Here is a 17,323-nt window from a genome sequence, read left to right as displayed (position 1 = left end):
ATGTACCATGATATTTACGGCTTTGAGAAGTGGTGAAAAAAGAGCCTTTGATAAAAGATCGTTAATTTTCTTAAACTGTGTATGGAAAAGCCAAGGCAGTTTTGGACCAAGTAACCAACATATTAGAACACATAAGTAACAGTAATAACATTGCCTCCAAAAACAACACCAATAGAGAAATATGGTCTGTTTACGCTGAAAAAGATTGTGATTTTATTTATTAATATATCTCTCATTCTCCTGTATTAAACTGGTTGTTTATTTTTAGGTTAGGCGCAAGTGGTGTTTGCTCCATTCAAGTTGAGCATGTTTTATTATATACTTCAAGGGACTTTGGGGAAACCTTTGTGAGCCATAGCTGTTAGCTTCTTTTGCACTGCAACTTTCCATCACATCTTAAATCCATCTATAGGAGTATTTTAGTCTCACCATTTTCTATTGACTATTTGGCTTGTCCCTGTGCGTCCACTGGAATTTACATCTGAAATCAGCCAATGGGTGGACCAGTAGCAATGCGGAGCAAGCACTGTCAAAAGCACCTGAAAAATGAAAGCTACAGAAACAAATTGTTGCTTTATTTTTTCAATCATCCATTTTTCAGGTGCTGCACCATTTGCTCGCGGATTATAAACATGGTGGCCATCTTGGAACATTAGTCTAAATACATTGTGGTTGTTTTATTGTTCCAAGATGGCCGCAACTTAAACTTCACAGTATCTATATTTGCTGGTTGGTTGCTCATTCCTGATTTTCATGGTTGTTGCCAATGGTAACATTTCCAGTCTGAATTTGAAATATGATATTATATTTAACAAACTTAGTTCCTGAAGATAAAGAAGATGTACTTAGCCGTCCAAAATCTTGATCTTGAAGTAGCAGTGAGTCATTGAGCTATGCCTTCTTTAATAAAATGTATGGTAGTAGTGAAACTCTTATGATTTTTAGCAGCCTATGACTCCTGCATGAAGTCATCAGTTGGAATCAGTAAATGAAGTAACTTTTATTCACTGTAGTTACATCAAACATTGAAAAAATACATTATTTTCCATTGATATGACATCAATACTGGAAAACCAATGAGTCCATTGCCTTCCCGCTCTTATCCTTAGTCTCCTATAGAAAGGAATGAAATGGTGAATGGCGAGTCACTGTCTCTCCTGTCTACCTAGGGTCCTTTGGAGTCCTGCAGGAGTCAATAGTGTGCATGGTAATTGCTCCTTCTCTCAATGAGTTTTTGCAGGAGTGGCATTATCATTAACGGAGTGGGAGTGAAGCACACATGGAATTAAGCGAGGGCAGCAGGAAGGCAGGAAATATTTTTTTAAATAAACGAGTGGAGAAAAGAGCTGCTCTGGAAATTGTGTTAGTGGCATGATACCAGATTTATTCAAACACATTGGGAAATGGCAAATGGAAGCAAGAGCGTAGTGAGGACTGTGGCAGGGCAGCAGTCATGTCTTGTATATATGCGATGTGGCGAAGTGTAGGGTAAGGAGGGAGATAGAAAGGCTTACTTCATTTAATAGTGCATGGCTTCTGTACACCTCCATTGATGGCACTTGGGATCGAATTTTGGGGGAGCTTGTGGTTGACCTGGGTGGCATAAATTCTAGATATGTAGATATCAAGAAGAGAATTTTCCACCTCTTTGGGGTGCTTGACATCAGAGAACTCTTTAGCTTCACTTATCTTGCCTAGTATTTCACGCAGAACTCCTCAGTGAAAAATATCCCCATACTGATATCTAATCTACCAGCTTATGTTTCTGTATATTCTGCCAACGCCTGGGTATCTAATCGTATGTGGGCCCGCTGTAGGTTTTTATATAGGAGAATCAGAAGTAAATTAATGGCATCAGATCCATTTTTAAATCTTTAATTGTCTCAGTAGAGGGATATATTTTAGTTGGTGTGTCGTTGTTCCATCCAGAATACTAACTGGTTTAAGCTGTTTTCTTGAGTACCTGCTTGCTCCAACTTCACACCCTTGGCCCTTAATGTTATAGGTTTAACAGGCACCTAAAAATGGTTCTTCCCACCAAATATATAAATTCAATTGTGAACCACCATGGGTAACAACCTCTCCCAACCCAGCTGATCGAGCCTGGGCTCATCTCATGCCTGAGGCTTTGCTTCTTGAAATCATTGTTGACCATACTCAATCACACTTAATGAGTTATTCATGCTAAGGTTAATGGTTGCCTTGTTTTCATCTTATCAGGAATACCATGCATCAGGATTGTCCAGAGAAACAGTGGCTCTTTGGTCTAGAGCTGCTGACCTGTTTGAAGCTGCAGGTGCAAAGGTCATTGAAGTGTCACTACCTCACACTGGTTATTCAATAGTGTGCTATCACGTGCTATGCAATTCAGAAGTGGCATCAAACATGGCACGGTTTGATGGACTTGAATACGGTAGGTGTTCTTAAGTTTCCTCGAAAGCATTCAACAGCGTGATGTGGTTCCTCGATGTGACATTAAGTGAATTTGAACTTGAAGTTTGAAAAATGTTTCCACGAGGACTGAATTCATAGATGAGAAGATATGAGCTAAGGTTGCAGATTTCTCTTCATTTATTTAAGTACCAGACTTTTCAGTTTTTTCCATATATACATTCTTAAATAGAGTCTTAAAATGCTAAGTTGAGAGCTAATACTATCAGCCAGTTTACTTTTAGGCATTTACAGTACCATCCGCAAATAAAATACTGATTGCTGTGAATAGGTCTGCAAATGTTATTGTACGACCACCAGGTTGGTTTTTTTGGCGTGTTTTTTTGTGCTTACTTATGGTACTCTGTGCAAATAATTGAGATTATATTAAAATAGGAATTCATTCTTGTATTAGAGGTAATTTAAAATAGCAGTAAAGATGGGTAGATTGTCCATGTGCAAAAAATATGCAAACTATGTTGGTCCAGAAATGTTTGAATAAGTTAAGGATGGACAGTCCCGACGACTAACAAAACTGTTGCTAGGGTTTGTTCCTCTAATGGGCAATTTCTGCTATGCAAACGTCCCTTAATAAGGGCTCAACATAAATCCCTTGGGAGCAGCCCAGTTAACCCGGCTGTAGAGAAGGACCCTACGCCGGTCACCAAGAAGCCAAATGGCAGGCTGGAGCCAAAGCAGGTGTGCCATGGGAATGAAGGAGGTGTTGTGCATGTGCGTGTCTGTGTGTGATCTACCTTCTTGAAACCTAAATTCTAGCTAGATATCATAGCCATCCTTGACATGATGGTGCTTGCCTCTGACAATCCCAGACATAACTGCAGTTATTGAAGGCATTTTATTGGCAGCAGTGGCGCGATAAAGCCCACATCTCAGCTAATACTGGTCCTGACAAAATGCTGGTCATTTCTGGCATATTGTGTCTATTCTTGCCATGATGGTTACTACCCTTGGTATAGTGCAGTACATTTGTGATACATTGCATCTATCCTTGGCATTCCGAAGCACATCGCTAACATAACTATGCCATGGCATAATGATGCCAGTAATACAATGAATTGTATGTGAGAGGTTGCTGTCATGATGTCCGCTGTGAACTGGCTCCTACAAGACCCAGACAATTTAATGCACAGTCATGTCATATTGTCGGTCTTGACAGAATTATGGTCATCACTGGCATAATGGTAGAATTCTCTTGCACATGATGGCCATTCATTGCATATGAGGGGTAAAATAGGCATGTAAGACTAAACAGTCTATGTGCAGTATTAATTTTGAGTATGTGGCAAGAATACAAAGGTGTTGTTTGTGAACCAAATCTATAATTACTAAAATTAAAAAGCTAGTATTGTAGGACAAAACAGTGTTTCATGGGGGAAAAAGTTTTGTTTGGGAAGAATCGAGTTGATTTTTCGAAAATGAAAAGTTTGCTTATATGTGTTGTTTAGAAACTAGCATGCTAATCTTTGCACACAAAAAAAATTGTGTTTCAAAATATGTTTAAATCTGCTATAAGAGTGATATTCATGGTATGTTTGTGGGTGGATTGAACTGCTCATATTGTTTAGTTGGTGCTTGCTGCTGCTAATTCACAAGCTATGTGCAGGCATCTTATCATCAGTTCTGATAACATATGTTATGCCATTATCAGTGCTGCTATCTGAAATGTGAGCAAAATAAGATTGGTGTCTTTGTTCGGCATCATGCTGTGAAAGTTTAGCTGTACTTCTGTGTGGACTATAGCAGCGGAGAGTGATAGCTAACTGTGATTGGAGTCATGTCTACCATCCTAGGGGAAGCTTTAGTTATGATTATGATCCAGAGCAGGGGTATTAAACCTTCCCTACATGGAGAGGTACTTCTGAACAATAAAAAAATGCATCCTAAGCTACTGCCTGTTATAGGATGCATAAAGACCAATTAACGTAAACTGTGCCCCTGGAGCACATCATTCCTACTCCAATGAGCATAGAACATTAAGCGCTCAACAAGGTACCTCAAAATGTTTCCTGTTTGGTCCCCAAAGATCTGTTTTACCTCTTTGCTCTTGTTTATTGATCACCTCTTAGATGTGAGTGTCTCATTGATGCTTGTGATCTCGTTATCCAATACACAGAATGGTACTGCTGTCGTTTTGTGAGCTATGGTGTGATGTCCACGGACATGCAAATCAGAAAGCTCGCAAATCAATGGATGAAGAGATTACTTTCAGAAGTTAGAAAGACAGACAAAGAAAGAAATGAAGGAATGAGATGAACGAGTAGAAATGAGAGGGGAAAAAGATAAAGTAATTAGATGAAGACGGAAAAGGAAGGAGAAAGTAAAAAAGAAACTAAGAGAAGAAACGATAATTGGAGAAAAGACAAAGAGAAGAAACCAGAATAAAAAAAAAGATAGCCAAAAAGAGAAAGCAAAACAGAAAGATCGAGGACCAAAAAAGAAATAAAGATAGAAGCAGAGAAAGAAATAGTAGAAAAGAAAAAATGAAGAGAAAGAAGAAGAGAAAGCAAATAAGATGGGAGACAAAAATATTGAACAATCAAAGATCAGGAGATCGAAAAACTAGAAAGAGAAAAAAAGCAAAAGAAAGAAAATGATGGAGCAAAGATAGGCTAGGCAAGGAGAAAAAAGTAGAGAAAGCAAGAAAGAGAAAAATAATAAAATATTTTTTTAAAGAGGTTGGGCTGCATGGCCCTGCACTGCCAGCTTTCTGTCTGTCACAGAACAGGGTGCACAAGTGCTACCTTATCATGTGGGCAGCTGCATATAATTAAACCATCTCTCTGGCAGTTCGTGTGCAAGCTACTCAAAAGCAGTATAAGAGCTACTGATAGCTCCCATGTGATTCATAGTTATAAGCTGTCCATACCTGCCTTGTGATAGAAGGTGGTTCTGTTTGATGATAACGTGATCCTTCTTCATCAGCCGAGGAAGAGCTAGGCCTTTACTACCTTCATGAGTTCCATTTGGGTCTTGAATATTTCTTTTCTTTGCTGGGAGAGTTCCATATGCTCCCTATTGTAGGGCGGGACATCTATCCAGAGATCTGTCTGTCCTTGCTGTCTTACGACAGGGTACTTAACCTGCAGCATTTACAACCACATTGTTTTTTGTAGAACCACCCAGTCTGTTTATTTCCCTGTATAGCAATGATATATTTTCCTAATGCACAGCATTTATGTTCGAAATGTTAAATACAAATGGTGAATAAATAATGCCTGCATGAATGCTGCATACTTTAACTTCTGTTTTCAGATAGTCTAAATACAAATGTGTTCTAAAAATATATTTATTTCACAGATATTTTCCTTTTTTTAAAACACGAAACATAATCAAAAATACTTGATGGTAAGCACAATAATAAAAACAGTTTGCTGTGACTAAAAACAACACAGTGGTGTTGGGCAGGAATAGTAAGAATATAATGTGCATTGCATTCCTGTGCAGTCCACATGATTCCCAGAACCTGAGCCAGGTCAGCATGAACCAGTGGTTGGAGTATTGGCATATTCCAATCCTCGACATATTCAGAACTATGGGCCTGATTACGAGTACAGCAGTCCATACGACTGCCACACTCGCGGTGGAGGTGCGTTGGCAGTCTGGGACTGCCTCACCTGCCGTCTGACCATTGATCTACGAGTTTGGCGGTCGGACTGCCATCGGACTGCTGCAACCGCCAGAGATCCATGATCCCTGGCGGCTGCATCGCGGTCAGGGTAAGCAATATGCATGGCGGTGCCGCTGCAGCACCGCCAAGCATATTTTGAATGTCCCTACCGCCAGCCTTTTCATGGCGGTGAGCCCGCCATAAAAAGTGTGGTGTTGGGGGGGGGGGGTGGGGGGGGGGGGAAAGGGGGGCCCTGCTAACCCTGTGCATAGGGATGCATGTAGGAGGGCACATGTGTGTTCCCCTGTATGCATGCGCCCCCCCGTACCTGCATGGCATGGACTGCACAGTCCATGCTGTGCCGGTACGGGCTGTGGTGCTCTCATTAAGGTGCCTTTTAAAAGGCATCGCCATGGGACCACCACTCCGACTGCAAAACAATTCGTAATCTGGGGGGTGGTCGGCGGTTTACTTTGGCGGTCTTGGAGCGGGGCACTGGCATGGCGGCCCGTTCCCAGACTGCCAAAGTCATTATCCGACCCTATGTAATAAAAAGAGACCAGGCATATTCAGAGTTCCGGCCGAGCACTATAAACACTGACAGACACCCACATACATAGCACTGCCATATACTAACTATACCATAAACAGCTACACTATGGCCTAATTATTAGGGGTGGTCGGAATTTGCAAAATCCACTTTCGCAAATTATCGCGAAAATCGCAAACACGCGGAAATATCGCGAAGATGCGGAAGTTTTTTTCCCGCATGTTCGCGAGATTTTCTGCATGGTTGTGGCTCGCCAACTTACCCATGTGGTTGCTCGCGGGCGCGGCCATCTTGTTTTCAGTTGTCTCGCGGTGCATGATCGCGAGAAGAAAGACGTGATCGCACGACGCATGACGTCACTGTGGGTGCGAACTGTCGCGAGACAGCGCAAATGGCTAAAAACAATACAACATCTCATGGAGAACGCGACCGGATCAAGAAAACTTGTCGGCGAACGCAGGGATTCAGGTAAGGCGATCGCGTGAGAATGTATTAACCAAATTATCGCGAAGCTGCGGAATGCGGAAATTATGACATTTTCGCGCTTTCCGCGGAGCGCGAAAATGTAAAATTATCGCAATTTCCGCGAACGGAACGAAATTTTCGCCCAGGCCTATTAATTATTAGGGATGGACGGAATTTGCGAAATTCACTTTTGCAAATTATCGCGAAAATGTTAAAAATCTCCGCAAACACGCGGAAATATCGCGAAGATGCAGAAGTTTTTTTCCCGCCCGTTCGCGATATTTTCTGCGTGGTCGCGGCTCGCCAACTTACCCATGCGGTTGCTCGCGGGCGCGGCCATCTTGTTTTCACTTGTCTCGGGGTGGATGATCGCGAGAAGAAAGACGTGATCGCGCGACGAATGACGTTACTGTGGGCGCGAACTGTCGTGAGACAGCGCAAATGGCTACCAACAATCCAACATATCGTGGAGAACGCGACCGGATCGGGAAAACTTGTCGGCGAACGCGGGGATTCAGGTAAGTCGATCGCGCGCACGCCAGAATGTATTATTTTACAGCGCGAGCAAGCAAAAAATTTCCGGTAAAATGCGGATTGCGGAAATGTTGACATTTTCACGCTCTCCACGGAACGCGAAAATGCTAAATTATTGCAATTTCCGCGAGCGGAACGGAATTTTAGCCCAGGCCTACTAATTATACAGCCACACAGCAGTCACATTTTCTTGTTTCGTAGGATTGGCGGAATAGCTCAATAACTTCCTGGCATATTTGTTTAGAAAAAAAACACAAGGAAAAGCACAGAGGCATATAATAAAGATTAGTTCTTGGCTAACTGGGTACCTCACCACTTCTCCTTGTACAAGGTGCTATAGTTCTCGTTGGATGGTAGAATTATGCAAACAAGCCAAACACTTTTCTACTTCTGATGTTCTCCTAAAACTAATATTCCTAATTTTGGTTTCCTGCAGTGCTATTTTACAGATGAGCAACTGTTAACGAGCTGTGCGTTTCTAGGTTTTTATCCTTAGATTTGATATTGAAGAAAAGCCACGTTGCTGACTGGTTCTCATCCTGCTCCGGCCCATACCTTACTTCCCCGTTTTTCCCCCTCACCTCACTTCATGGTGGGCGGCAGCCTGCATCCTCCGCCGTCTGACGCAATGTTCTGTATTTTTCCAGTGTTCCGCCATGCTCTACCTGCCAATCACATGGGCAGCAGGATTGCGTCTGACAACCACTAACCGGATGTGTCAATTAGTAGAAGTTTTCTGCACACGGCAGCCATTTCAGATGCTCATCTCACCATCCAAGTTGAAGGTCTTGTGTGTACATGAGACGACTGCAGGGAGGATTGTAAGGGGGTGCAGCTGTGCCAATTTAAAAGAGGAACCTTAAGAAGCGTGCTCAGAGGGAGCTGTGAGTCACACATCTGGAGTGAAACCTGGATAGGGAAAAATAAGAGGTTGGAAGACCTAGTGAAAAAAAAGTACCATGAATACCAACAGTGAAGATGGTGTTCCCATGTATCTCTTTCTGGTAGAGCAGCATCACTACATATAGAGTAGCTTGCTAAGCACTTTTAAGGCAAAAAATATTAATTTAACCTACTTTAGAATTTTTATTTTATTTATTTCCATTAGCAGTGGCGCACAGATGTGTTGTCAAATCTGATAATGGGTTTCACCATCATGGGATCTTTATTTATAGTCATGAACACTGAACTGACCCGCCCACGTGCAGAATATCAGAGCACTTTTAATAAGAAATAATGATTTTCAAAAATGTTAGTTTATGTATCTTTTTGTCTAATTCCTTTATATGTACATATCTGCATGCAACATTACTTGACGTACGTTTTTGTTTTCTTTTAAAAAGAAATCCATAACAATTAAAAATGTATTTAGATTAGAATTGGCTCGCCGTTTACTCAAATAGATACCCACCTAAGGAGGGGAACCTAGTAGGAATAAGGATACATGGAGAGCGATAAAGAATATTTGTATTGTGTTGAAAATGTAACCCTGATTTTTTTAACCTTTTTATGTGTTTATTCTTTTTGATTGCAATGCTACATAAGCTAAACAATAAAATGTTTAATTAGTTTCTTTTAGCTGAAGCAGCACCTCCTGTGTCCCACAATGCTCTATCCTGGAAGCTGCACTTCTGTTTTTATAGCTCCTGTGAGCCGGATCTTGGACTACTGAGCATTGTTCCTTTTCTTTTCGTTATTTTTTATATTGATGTTTTTCACAGCAGTGTTACTTTGCTCGGAAAAGTAACTGGCTTTCATCCCAGATGTTTTCTTCACAGCTGTGAGGGATGCCCTCATTATTTGTGAGGAACTCTTCCTGTTAGCGTACAGCTAGAAGTCCTTGCAGTATCCTCCTGTGATGTGTGTGCTGTGTATAACAGATTCCCACACAACAAAGGAATGCCCAGTTAGCCAGAAAAAGTTGAGAAGCTTCTTCAAGGAACATGAAGGACTTCACCTCAGAGAACAGAAGCATTAGAACAGTGAGTTAAGAAGGATATCTAGAAAAGGTTCTTTCTCTTCATCATCAAAGTTTAATAACCCAGCTAGTTCCCTGAGGGCGAGGTCTGAAAAACAGAATGTGCACTCCTGATTCCATCATTCAACTTCAGCATTAAAGCACTCGGTGTCCTGCCGTGCTCCCTCGACTACAGTCCATCCATAGAGAACAACAACGTCAAGACTTTGTTGACATCAAGCTCCAGGATATTAGAGAACCCTATCCTATACATTTGTAGCTTCTCTAAATTTTGATTCCGCCGTTAATGGTAGAGCCAGCATCACATTTAAACACTGAACATTAAGGCCTCACCTCTCACCAGATAACTCTTCAGATTCATAATATTTCAGCTACATTTTCCCCTGAGAAGAAACCAAAAACTTGTGAAACATCTTGACCAGAGATGCCCCACCAGGCATACTGCCTATTAGAACATTGGAATGTTGGGAGCTTCATTGAAAACGATAGAGTGCTCCGGGCTTATAATGGCTGGTATAAGCCCGGAGCTCCAACATTCCAATGTTTCTTTGTTCACAGCTCTGGCTGTGAACAATTTCAATCCCCTCACGCTCCCTGAAGGCTTTATTTGTTAGAACATTCCGCCCTCTAGTGGCAGAATGTTCTAATAGCCTTATAGCCCTTCGTAGCAGGGCTATACTGGCAATTAAAGTCCCGCTGCTTTTGTTAAAGTCCCTCGCCTTCGGCTCGGGCATTTAACGCTGCAGCGGGCCTTTAATACTCGGTATAGCCCGCTACGGCGGGCTATAAGGCTATATTAAAGACGCTAGTTCAATAAGCAAATGCCACTGTCGTAGCATGAATGTGAGTCATAATGCCACTGGGGCCTAGACCACCTCTGTTCCCTCGTAGTCATAGGAGTTCAGAACCCCTCCGAGATTGCAACCACTTACTAATGAAAGATCTTACACTTTGCATTATCATTTCTGCAATCGGCCTCATACAATGGTGAAAAGAGGCTGCACTGGATAACGATTGGGACATCTTTTCACCCACATCTCATCCTGCATTACAGTCAAGTGTGTCGCCTACTAAGAACATAGAGACTTTTCAGGAAGTTTTGGCTTGGGAACAGCCAAATCAAATATATCAGTCCATTCTGCAGACCAAGTCATCAGTCAGTTTTTAGACTATACAACACTGCACTTTCTCAAACTAAAATCTGCCACTGGTTCAAGTGCCTCTTCAACCCGTGATAGATATTTGTATAGCCAAATCTTCTGATCTTCTCTTTTCAGAATGGTTCTATGATATATATATAAAGTGATTGATGAAGACCATGTCTTTTTGTGAAAGGACACTGCACATTATCCGTTCATCCAGATAGAGAGCAAAGGAAACCACCTTTACAACGCGTCTGTTGCCACGCAATATCATTACCACGCGTCCTTAACAATGCATATGTCTTTACCACGCATATCCCTTTACAATGCAAATGTATGTATTTCACAGGTAAGTATAAAGCCTTTATATCTATCTATCTATCTATCCTATCCTATCAGTCAATCTAGCTATATATTTATAGATAGATATATTAGGGCAAGGGTGTTTTTAGGGTTTCGGGTGGGTACGGGTGTTTGTGTGACAAGGTATTTTTACGGTTTAGAGTGACTTAGGGTATTTTGGTGACAAATGTATTTTTTGGGATTAGGGTGGGTAAGGGTGTTTGTGTGACAAGGGTATTTGTAGGGTTTAGGGTGCATATGGGTATTTGAGTGGCAAGGGTACTCTAGGTGGTTCGGCATATTTGGGTGGCAAGGGCATTTGTAGGGATTAGGGTGGGCAAGGGTAGTTGGGTGGCAAGGGTATTTTTAGTGTTTAGGGTGGGTAGGGTTATTTGGGTGGTAATATTAGAGTCTAGGGTGGGTAGGGTGTGTGGGTGGTAAGGGTATTTTTAAGGTTTAGGGAGGGTTAAAGGTATTTGGGTGGCAAGGGTTCCTTTAGGATTTAGGGTTGGTAAGTCTATTTGAGTGGCAAGGGTATTTCTTAGGGTTTAGGGTGGGTAAGGGTATGTGGGTAGCAAGTGTATTTTTAGGGTTTAGGGTGGGTAGGGTTTGGGGTCGATAAGGTAAAAAATATATGTATATATAACTATGTGTATATATATCTATATGTATAAACACACATATATGTATTCGTGTGTATATAAATATATATACATATACAATGGCTTTATACTTATCTGCGAAATACTTACATTTGCGTTGTAAAAGCATGCGTAATAAAGGTATATGCTTAGTAAAAATGTTCGTAGTAAAGACATACGTTGTAAAGATTTATGCGTTGTTAAGACTGTGTTGTAAAGGCGTGTGTGGTAATGTCATGCGTGGTTGTCATACAACCAACTCACTTTAATAAATTAACCTGGATAGTTTGTGCCACATCTGCAGTCTCCATGAAGGTTGCTAGAGTCTCTCTCTGTCCTGTTGGGCCGATATGATAACTTCATCAAATAATAGGTATTCTTTGATAAAACTATCTGGCAGTCTTCTAAGTAAAAAAATGAGGTTTATAGGATGATCTCAAGAAGGGACGTCTTAATAAGAACCAGGTTATAAGTGGCCTTTAGAACTCGTAGCCTACGCCTAAATATAGGGTCTCTCCGGAGAGCATCCTGATTAAGTTTTGCCAGCCATACGCAAGATTTACAACGTAAAATGCTTACCATGTCCTTCTCTTGTTCAATGCTCTTTGGTGATTGTGTAGAAGGTCAGCTTCATAACAAGTGAAAGCTAAGACTTTCAAAGCAATTGGGCTAGAAACATTCAATTTAAATCAAGTTGTTTTTATATAGCACATAGCTACGCGACCGGGCCTCCCAGAGGTAATTGCAAAACCTCTCTGGAAACCTACATGTCCCTTATGACAAAAACCCTGCTTCAGAAAAGGTGAGTTTTAAGAAGTCTTCTGAAGAAGATTTCTGACTGCTCACTTCTGAGGGGAGCGGAGAGGGTGTTCCAGAGCTTGGCAACAAGCTGCGCAAAGGAGCAGCCACCACTTCTCGGCTCATTTGACCTTGGGCACTGACATGAGCCCTTGTCTGCTCGACCGAAGGTACCTCCCTGGACTTTAGGATACAAGTAAATTCCGGATGATAATAGGGCCTTTTCCATGGAAAGCCTGAATTACAATGCAGAGGGCCTTAAAAAGAATTCTCTTTTGAACTGGAAGCCAGTGAAGGGCTGTAGGCATAACAAAAATGGCCTGTTCAGAATGATTTTCCGTTAAGGATTTTCACGTATCTGACCAGACGACCCTGTATCTCCTGACCACGTTACCTCATTAGAAGGACATATCAAAGCCCTTGGCAGCATAGCTCACTGACTCTCAAGACTTCTTTTACATGCTTATCCGCGACCCATTCGCATACGGATGAATTTAATTTTGCATGAATTGATTTAGAATTTGATGAAGGAGTGAAGTCCATACGACTTGGAATACGTGACACCAGACTACACTTTGAAAATTACTTTCTCGAGATAGATGGAACATTTTATATTCGAAACGTACTAAGGACTATTTCATTGTCACCATACGTGTGGGAAATTTGAACTTAAAAATCCCCCTCTTCTTCTTTTTCAATGCGACACCTATTGAAAGCCTTGATAAAGTTACATAAAGTAACGAAACGCGTGTCGGCTGTTCTCGGCAAATTCCGACTGCTCTTGGCTACTTCCAACTGGATTGTTTCTGACTGTTTATAACCGCCAACATTTGGAAGGTCCTAGGATTAGGATTGCCTTCCTGGACTATACACTGTTTCACATTGCTCTCAGTGAGAGAGGGAGAATAAAAATGTGTTAATGTAACATTGAAATTCTGTACCACTTAAGACATCACACAGATTGTACTTTGTTGTCTTTCAGAAACCTTATTTAATGTATTTTATTGTGTTGAAATTCATCAGCATTCTATTGTGAATGGCACAAATACCTCCAATTGATGTTCTCTTTTTTTTTTTTTAAATGGAGTGTATTTCTTCCATGTGTTTTTGCTTATAAGACAAAACAAAGAAATCCTTAACGTAAAATCATTCTGAACAGGCCATTTTCGTTATACTTACTCACCTTCTTTTAAAAAAAAAACTACAATACACTAACTGTTGGAGTGCCGAGGGACAACTATTTTTGAAACGTATTGTAATAACAGGTTTCTTAGGAAATCATGTTTAATCTTACATCCTTGGTAGTGGGATGTTCATGTCACCTCGAAGGGCGCCACATTTGAAACATATAATGTAGTGAAAAACAACAAAAATTATACGGACTATAGAATGTGATGTGCGACTGTTCTAAACCATCACTACCTTTGCGTTACATTGCCAGTGAAGGGCTACTAAGGCTGGTCTGGCAGATTGATGCTTAGGTATTTTGTGAAGGACTCTGGCTGCTGTGTTATAGACTTCTTGGAGTCTTTTTATCATGTAGTTTGGACTCCATCAAGAATCCTAGACTTTTTACAGCTTGCGCAGAGTTAAGTAATTCTCCAAGTTGTTCTGGCCAAACCAGTTCCCTCCATCTTGCCATATGGTTTCTTATCAGAAGAACCTCTGTTTTATCGCCATTGAGTTTCAGACTGCTTGCAGATATCCAGTGTATAATCTCCTTGAGGCATAAATTGAGTTGGGTGGAGGTTCGGTTAACATCGGGCGTGAGGGCCATGATGATTTGAGTGTCATCAGCATATGACACTTGGGCCAGTCCATTTGACCATACGGTTTCCGCTAGGGGGCGTACTTGCATATTAAAAGGTTTAGGGCTTATAGATGAGCCCTGTGGCATTCTGCATTGTTAAAGATGGGCGGTTGAAAAGAATGGACCTTCGTACACCTGGAAACTCCTTTTTTCCATGAAGGATTCAAGCCACTTGCTGGCGTCCCCTGATATTCCAGCTTCCATCAACCTCCGGATGAGGGTAGTGTGTGACGCAGTGTTGAAGGCCGTGCTGAGGTCCAACATTATCATTGCCGCAAACCCACCTTGATCTAAAATTTTGTGGATTTCTTCGGTTGCTACCGGTAGCGTCGTCTCTGTGCTAGTTAGGTAGAAAACAGAGAGCAACAGCAACTATTCCATTCTCTATGATTATCTTCTTGAATAGTGGGTGATTTCATTGGAAACAAGGAATATACTTATTTCAATTAATGTTCATGGAGAGCATTTTTGTTGTCATAGAAGCATAAAGGTAAACAGTCACAGTCCTTTCTGTCTATTTAACTAGTATGTTTGTAGGCAGGTTCTCTACATTTAGAGTAATATCTCTTGCAGTAATGTATTTCCAAGTGAACAATTTTCCTAATAACAAAGAAAGATTTTCAAATGCACTTGGGCATACCCAGAAATGTTGACTTCCTAGTTTTCATATGCAACTATGTTTGCACGTGATAATGTTCTAGGACATTTGCAACATTCACAGCTTCCCAGAAGTGCTCCAAGTATTCTTTGGAATTCCAGGACACACTGAAATGTTTGGCAAATTGCAGGAGTAAGCTGAGGAATGTAAATTTTCGTCTTTGTAGACGTGACATTTGTAAATCAGGCACAACATTGGTCAAGACTTCTGCTTTAAACGCTGCTGTCCCAAATAGAATAAGTACACAGAGTCTTCAGAGTGCCATTCAGTGGTAAATAATCTGACTGTGTCCTTGAAAGGAAGCCTGCTGTAGATCTGAACCTGTTTTCCAGCTGCTGTCCATATCAGACAATCTCAGTTTGAGGGGGAAGAATGAAAGAAGCATTCCCTTAAATCTCCATGCTTTACATGATATGTTTCTTCCAATTGGAAAAATAGTTGCATAAAATGCAGAACTCTAGCTTCACCAGAGTGATCCAAAGTTGTGTCAAGAATAAGACAAAAGTCGCCAGCCCAAATAATTATAGCGTCTAAGGATTCCTGGAGCTTCCCACAAATCTCAAAATACTACTATACATCTTGACAAGTGACAGTTTGTGCCCTTAGAATATCCAATTAGGATAGAAGATTCCTTATCATCTATTGTTACAGATCAGAGTAAGCTCCACGCTACAGTAGAGCCACCCTTGACCCCAGGGTAGGTCGCTCCCCTGTCCTCACAGCGCCACCAGATCCCCTGTTCTGCCTTCTCCTTTTGCCTGCATCGCTGCCTGTGCCCCGAGTGCCTGTGTTGCCGCTTGTCTGCGTTCGCGCTCCCCTTTTTTTCCTTCTGTATCCCCGAGTGCCTGTGCTGTGTGATCGCGCTCCCCTGGTTTCCTTCTGTATCCCCGAGTGCCTGTGTTGTGTGATCGCGTTCCCCTGGTTTCCTTCTGTATCCCCGAGTGCCTGCATCTCCTGAGTGCCGTCCCCCTTGCCCTCCCGCCGTCTCCCCCTCGTTTTTCCTGTTTTTCTGCGCCTTTTCATTTTTCTAGGCCTCCTTGCCTTCGGAGCCTTTTTCCCGCCGCCGCTTTTTTCCCCTACCCGCCCTCCTCCCGCCTCCCAGCTGACCCCGCCTCCCCGGCTACCCCTTAAATGGCGGCCGCTGCGAGGCAGTGGTAGCGACCCCTGACCCCAGGGTAGGTCGCTCCCCTGTCCTCACAGCGCCACCAGATCCCCTGTTCTGCCTTCTCCTTTTGCCTGCATCGCTGCCTGTGCCCCGAGTGCCTGTGTTGCCGCTTGTCTGCGTTCGCGCTCCCCTTTTTTTCCTTCTGTATCCCCGAGTGCCTGTGCTGTGTGATCGCGCTCCCCTGGTTTCCTTCTGTATCCCCGAGTGCCTGTGTTGTGTGATCGCGCTCCCCTGGTTTCCTTCTGTATCCCCAAGTGCCTGCATCTCCTGAGTGCCGTCCCCCTTGCCCTCCCGCCGTCTTCTCCTCGTTTTTCCTGTTTTTCTGCGCCTTTTCATTTTTCTAGGCCTCCTCGCCTTCGGAGCCTTTTTCCCGCCGCCGCTTTTTTGCCGCTTTTTTCCCCTACCCGCCCTCCTCCCGCCTCCCAGCTGACCCCGCCTCCCCAGCTACCCCTTAAATGGCGGCCGCTGCGAGGCAGTGGTAGCGACCCTTGACCCCAGGGTAGGTCGCTCCCCTGTCCTCACAGCGCCACCAGATCCCCTGTTCTGCCTTCTCCTTTTGCCTGCATCGCTGCCTGTGCCCCGAGTGCCTGTGTGGCCGCTTGTCTGCGTTCGCGCTCCCCTTTTTTTCCTTCTGTATCCCCGAGTGCCCGTGCTGTGTGATCGCGCTCCCCTGGTTTCCTTCTGTATCCCCAAGTGCCTGTGTTGTGTGATCGCGCTCCCCTGGTTTCCTTCTGTATCCCCGAGTGCCTGCATCTCCTGAGCGCCGTCCCCCTTGCCCTCCCGCCGTCTCCCCCTCGTTTTTCCTGTTTTTCTGCGCCTTTTCATTTTTCTAGGCCTCCTCGCCTTCGGAGCCTTTTTCCCGCCGCCGCTTTTTTGCCGCTTTTTCCCCTACCCGCCCTCCTCCCGCCTCCCAGCTGACCCCGCCTCCCCGGCTACCCCTTAAATGGCGGCCGCTGCGAGGCCGCGCAGCGGGCGCGCCGCTGGCGCGCCAAAGGCGCGCCTAAGGCAAGCCCGTCCGCGCCTGTCCCGCGCTCAGCGCCCGAACCCCTGGCCCCCGCGCCTGACCTACGACTCCGCCACCATAGTCAACCTCAACCCCGGCCGCACTCCGGGCTGCTACCGCACCCACCCTAAACGGACCCACGGACCCTTCACCTGCAACAACTGTCACTTCACCTGCCC

General features: G+C 43.3%; 1 protein-coding gene across 3 annotated transcripts in view; it reads left to right on the top strand.

The window, feature by feature from the left end:
• QRSL1 (glutaminyl-tRNA amidotransferase subunit QRSL1) overlaps positions 1 to 17,323 on the top strand; it is a 108,461-nt gene that overhangs the window by 56,654 nt on the left and 34,484 nt on the right. For all 3 annotated transcript variants that reach the window (XM_085611227.1, XM_085611229.1, XM_085611228.1), the window contains one exon: positions 2,221 to 2,413. In XM_085611227.1, the coding sequence (XP_085467353.1) occupies positions 2,221 to 2,413 (193 nt within the window). The remainder of the gene's footprint in view (positions 1 to 2,220; positions 2,414 to 17,323) is intronic.

The sequence above is a fragment of the Triturus cristatus genome, chromosome 6 (assembly GCF_964204655.1).
Source record: "Triturus cristatus chromosome 6, aTriCri1.1, whole genome shotgun sequence".
In the NCBI taxonomy this organism is placed as follows: Eukaryota; Metazoa; Chordata; class Amphibia; order Caudata; family Salamandridae; genus Triturus; species Triturus cristatus.
Note: the sequence above shows the minus strand (reverse complement) of the source record. Positions and strands in the feature narration are given on the sequence as shown.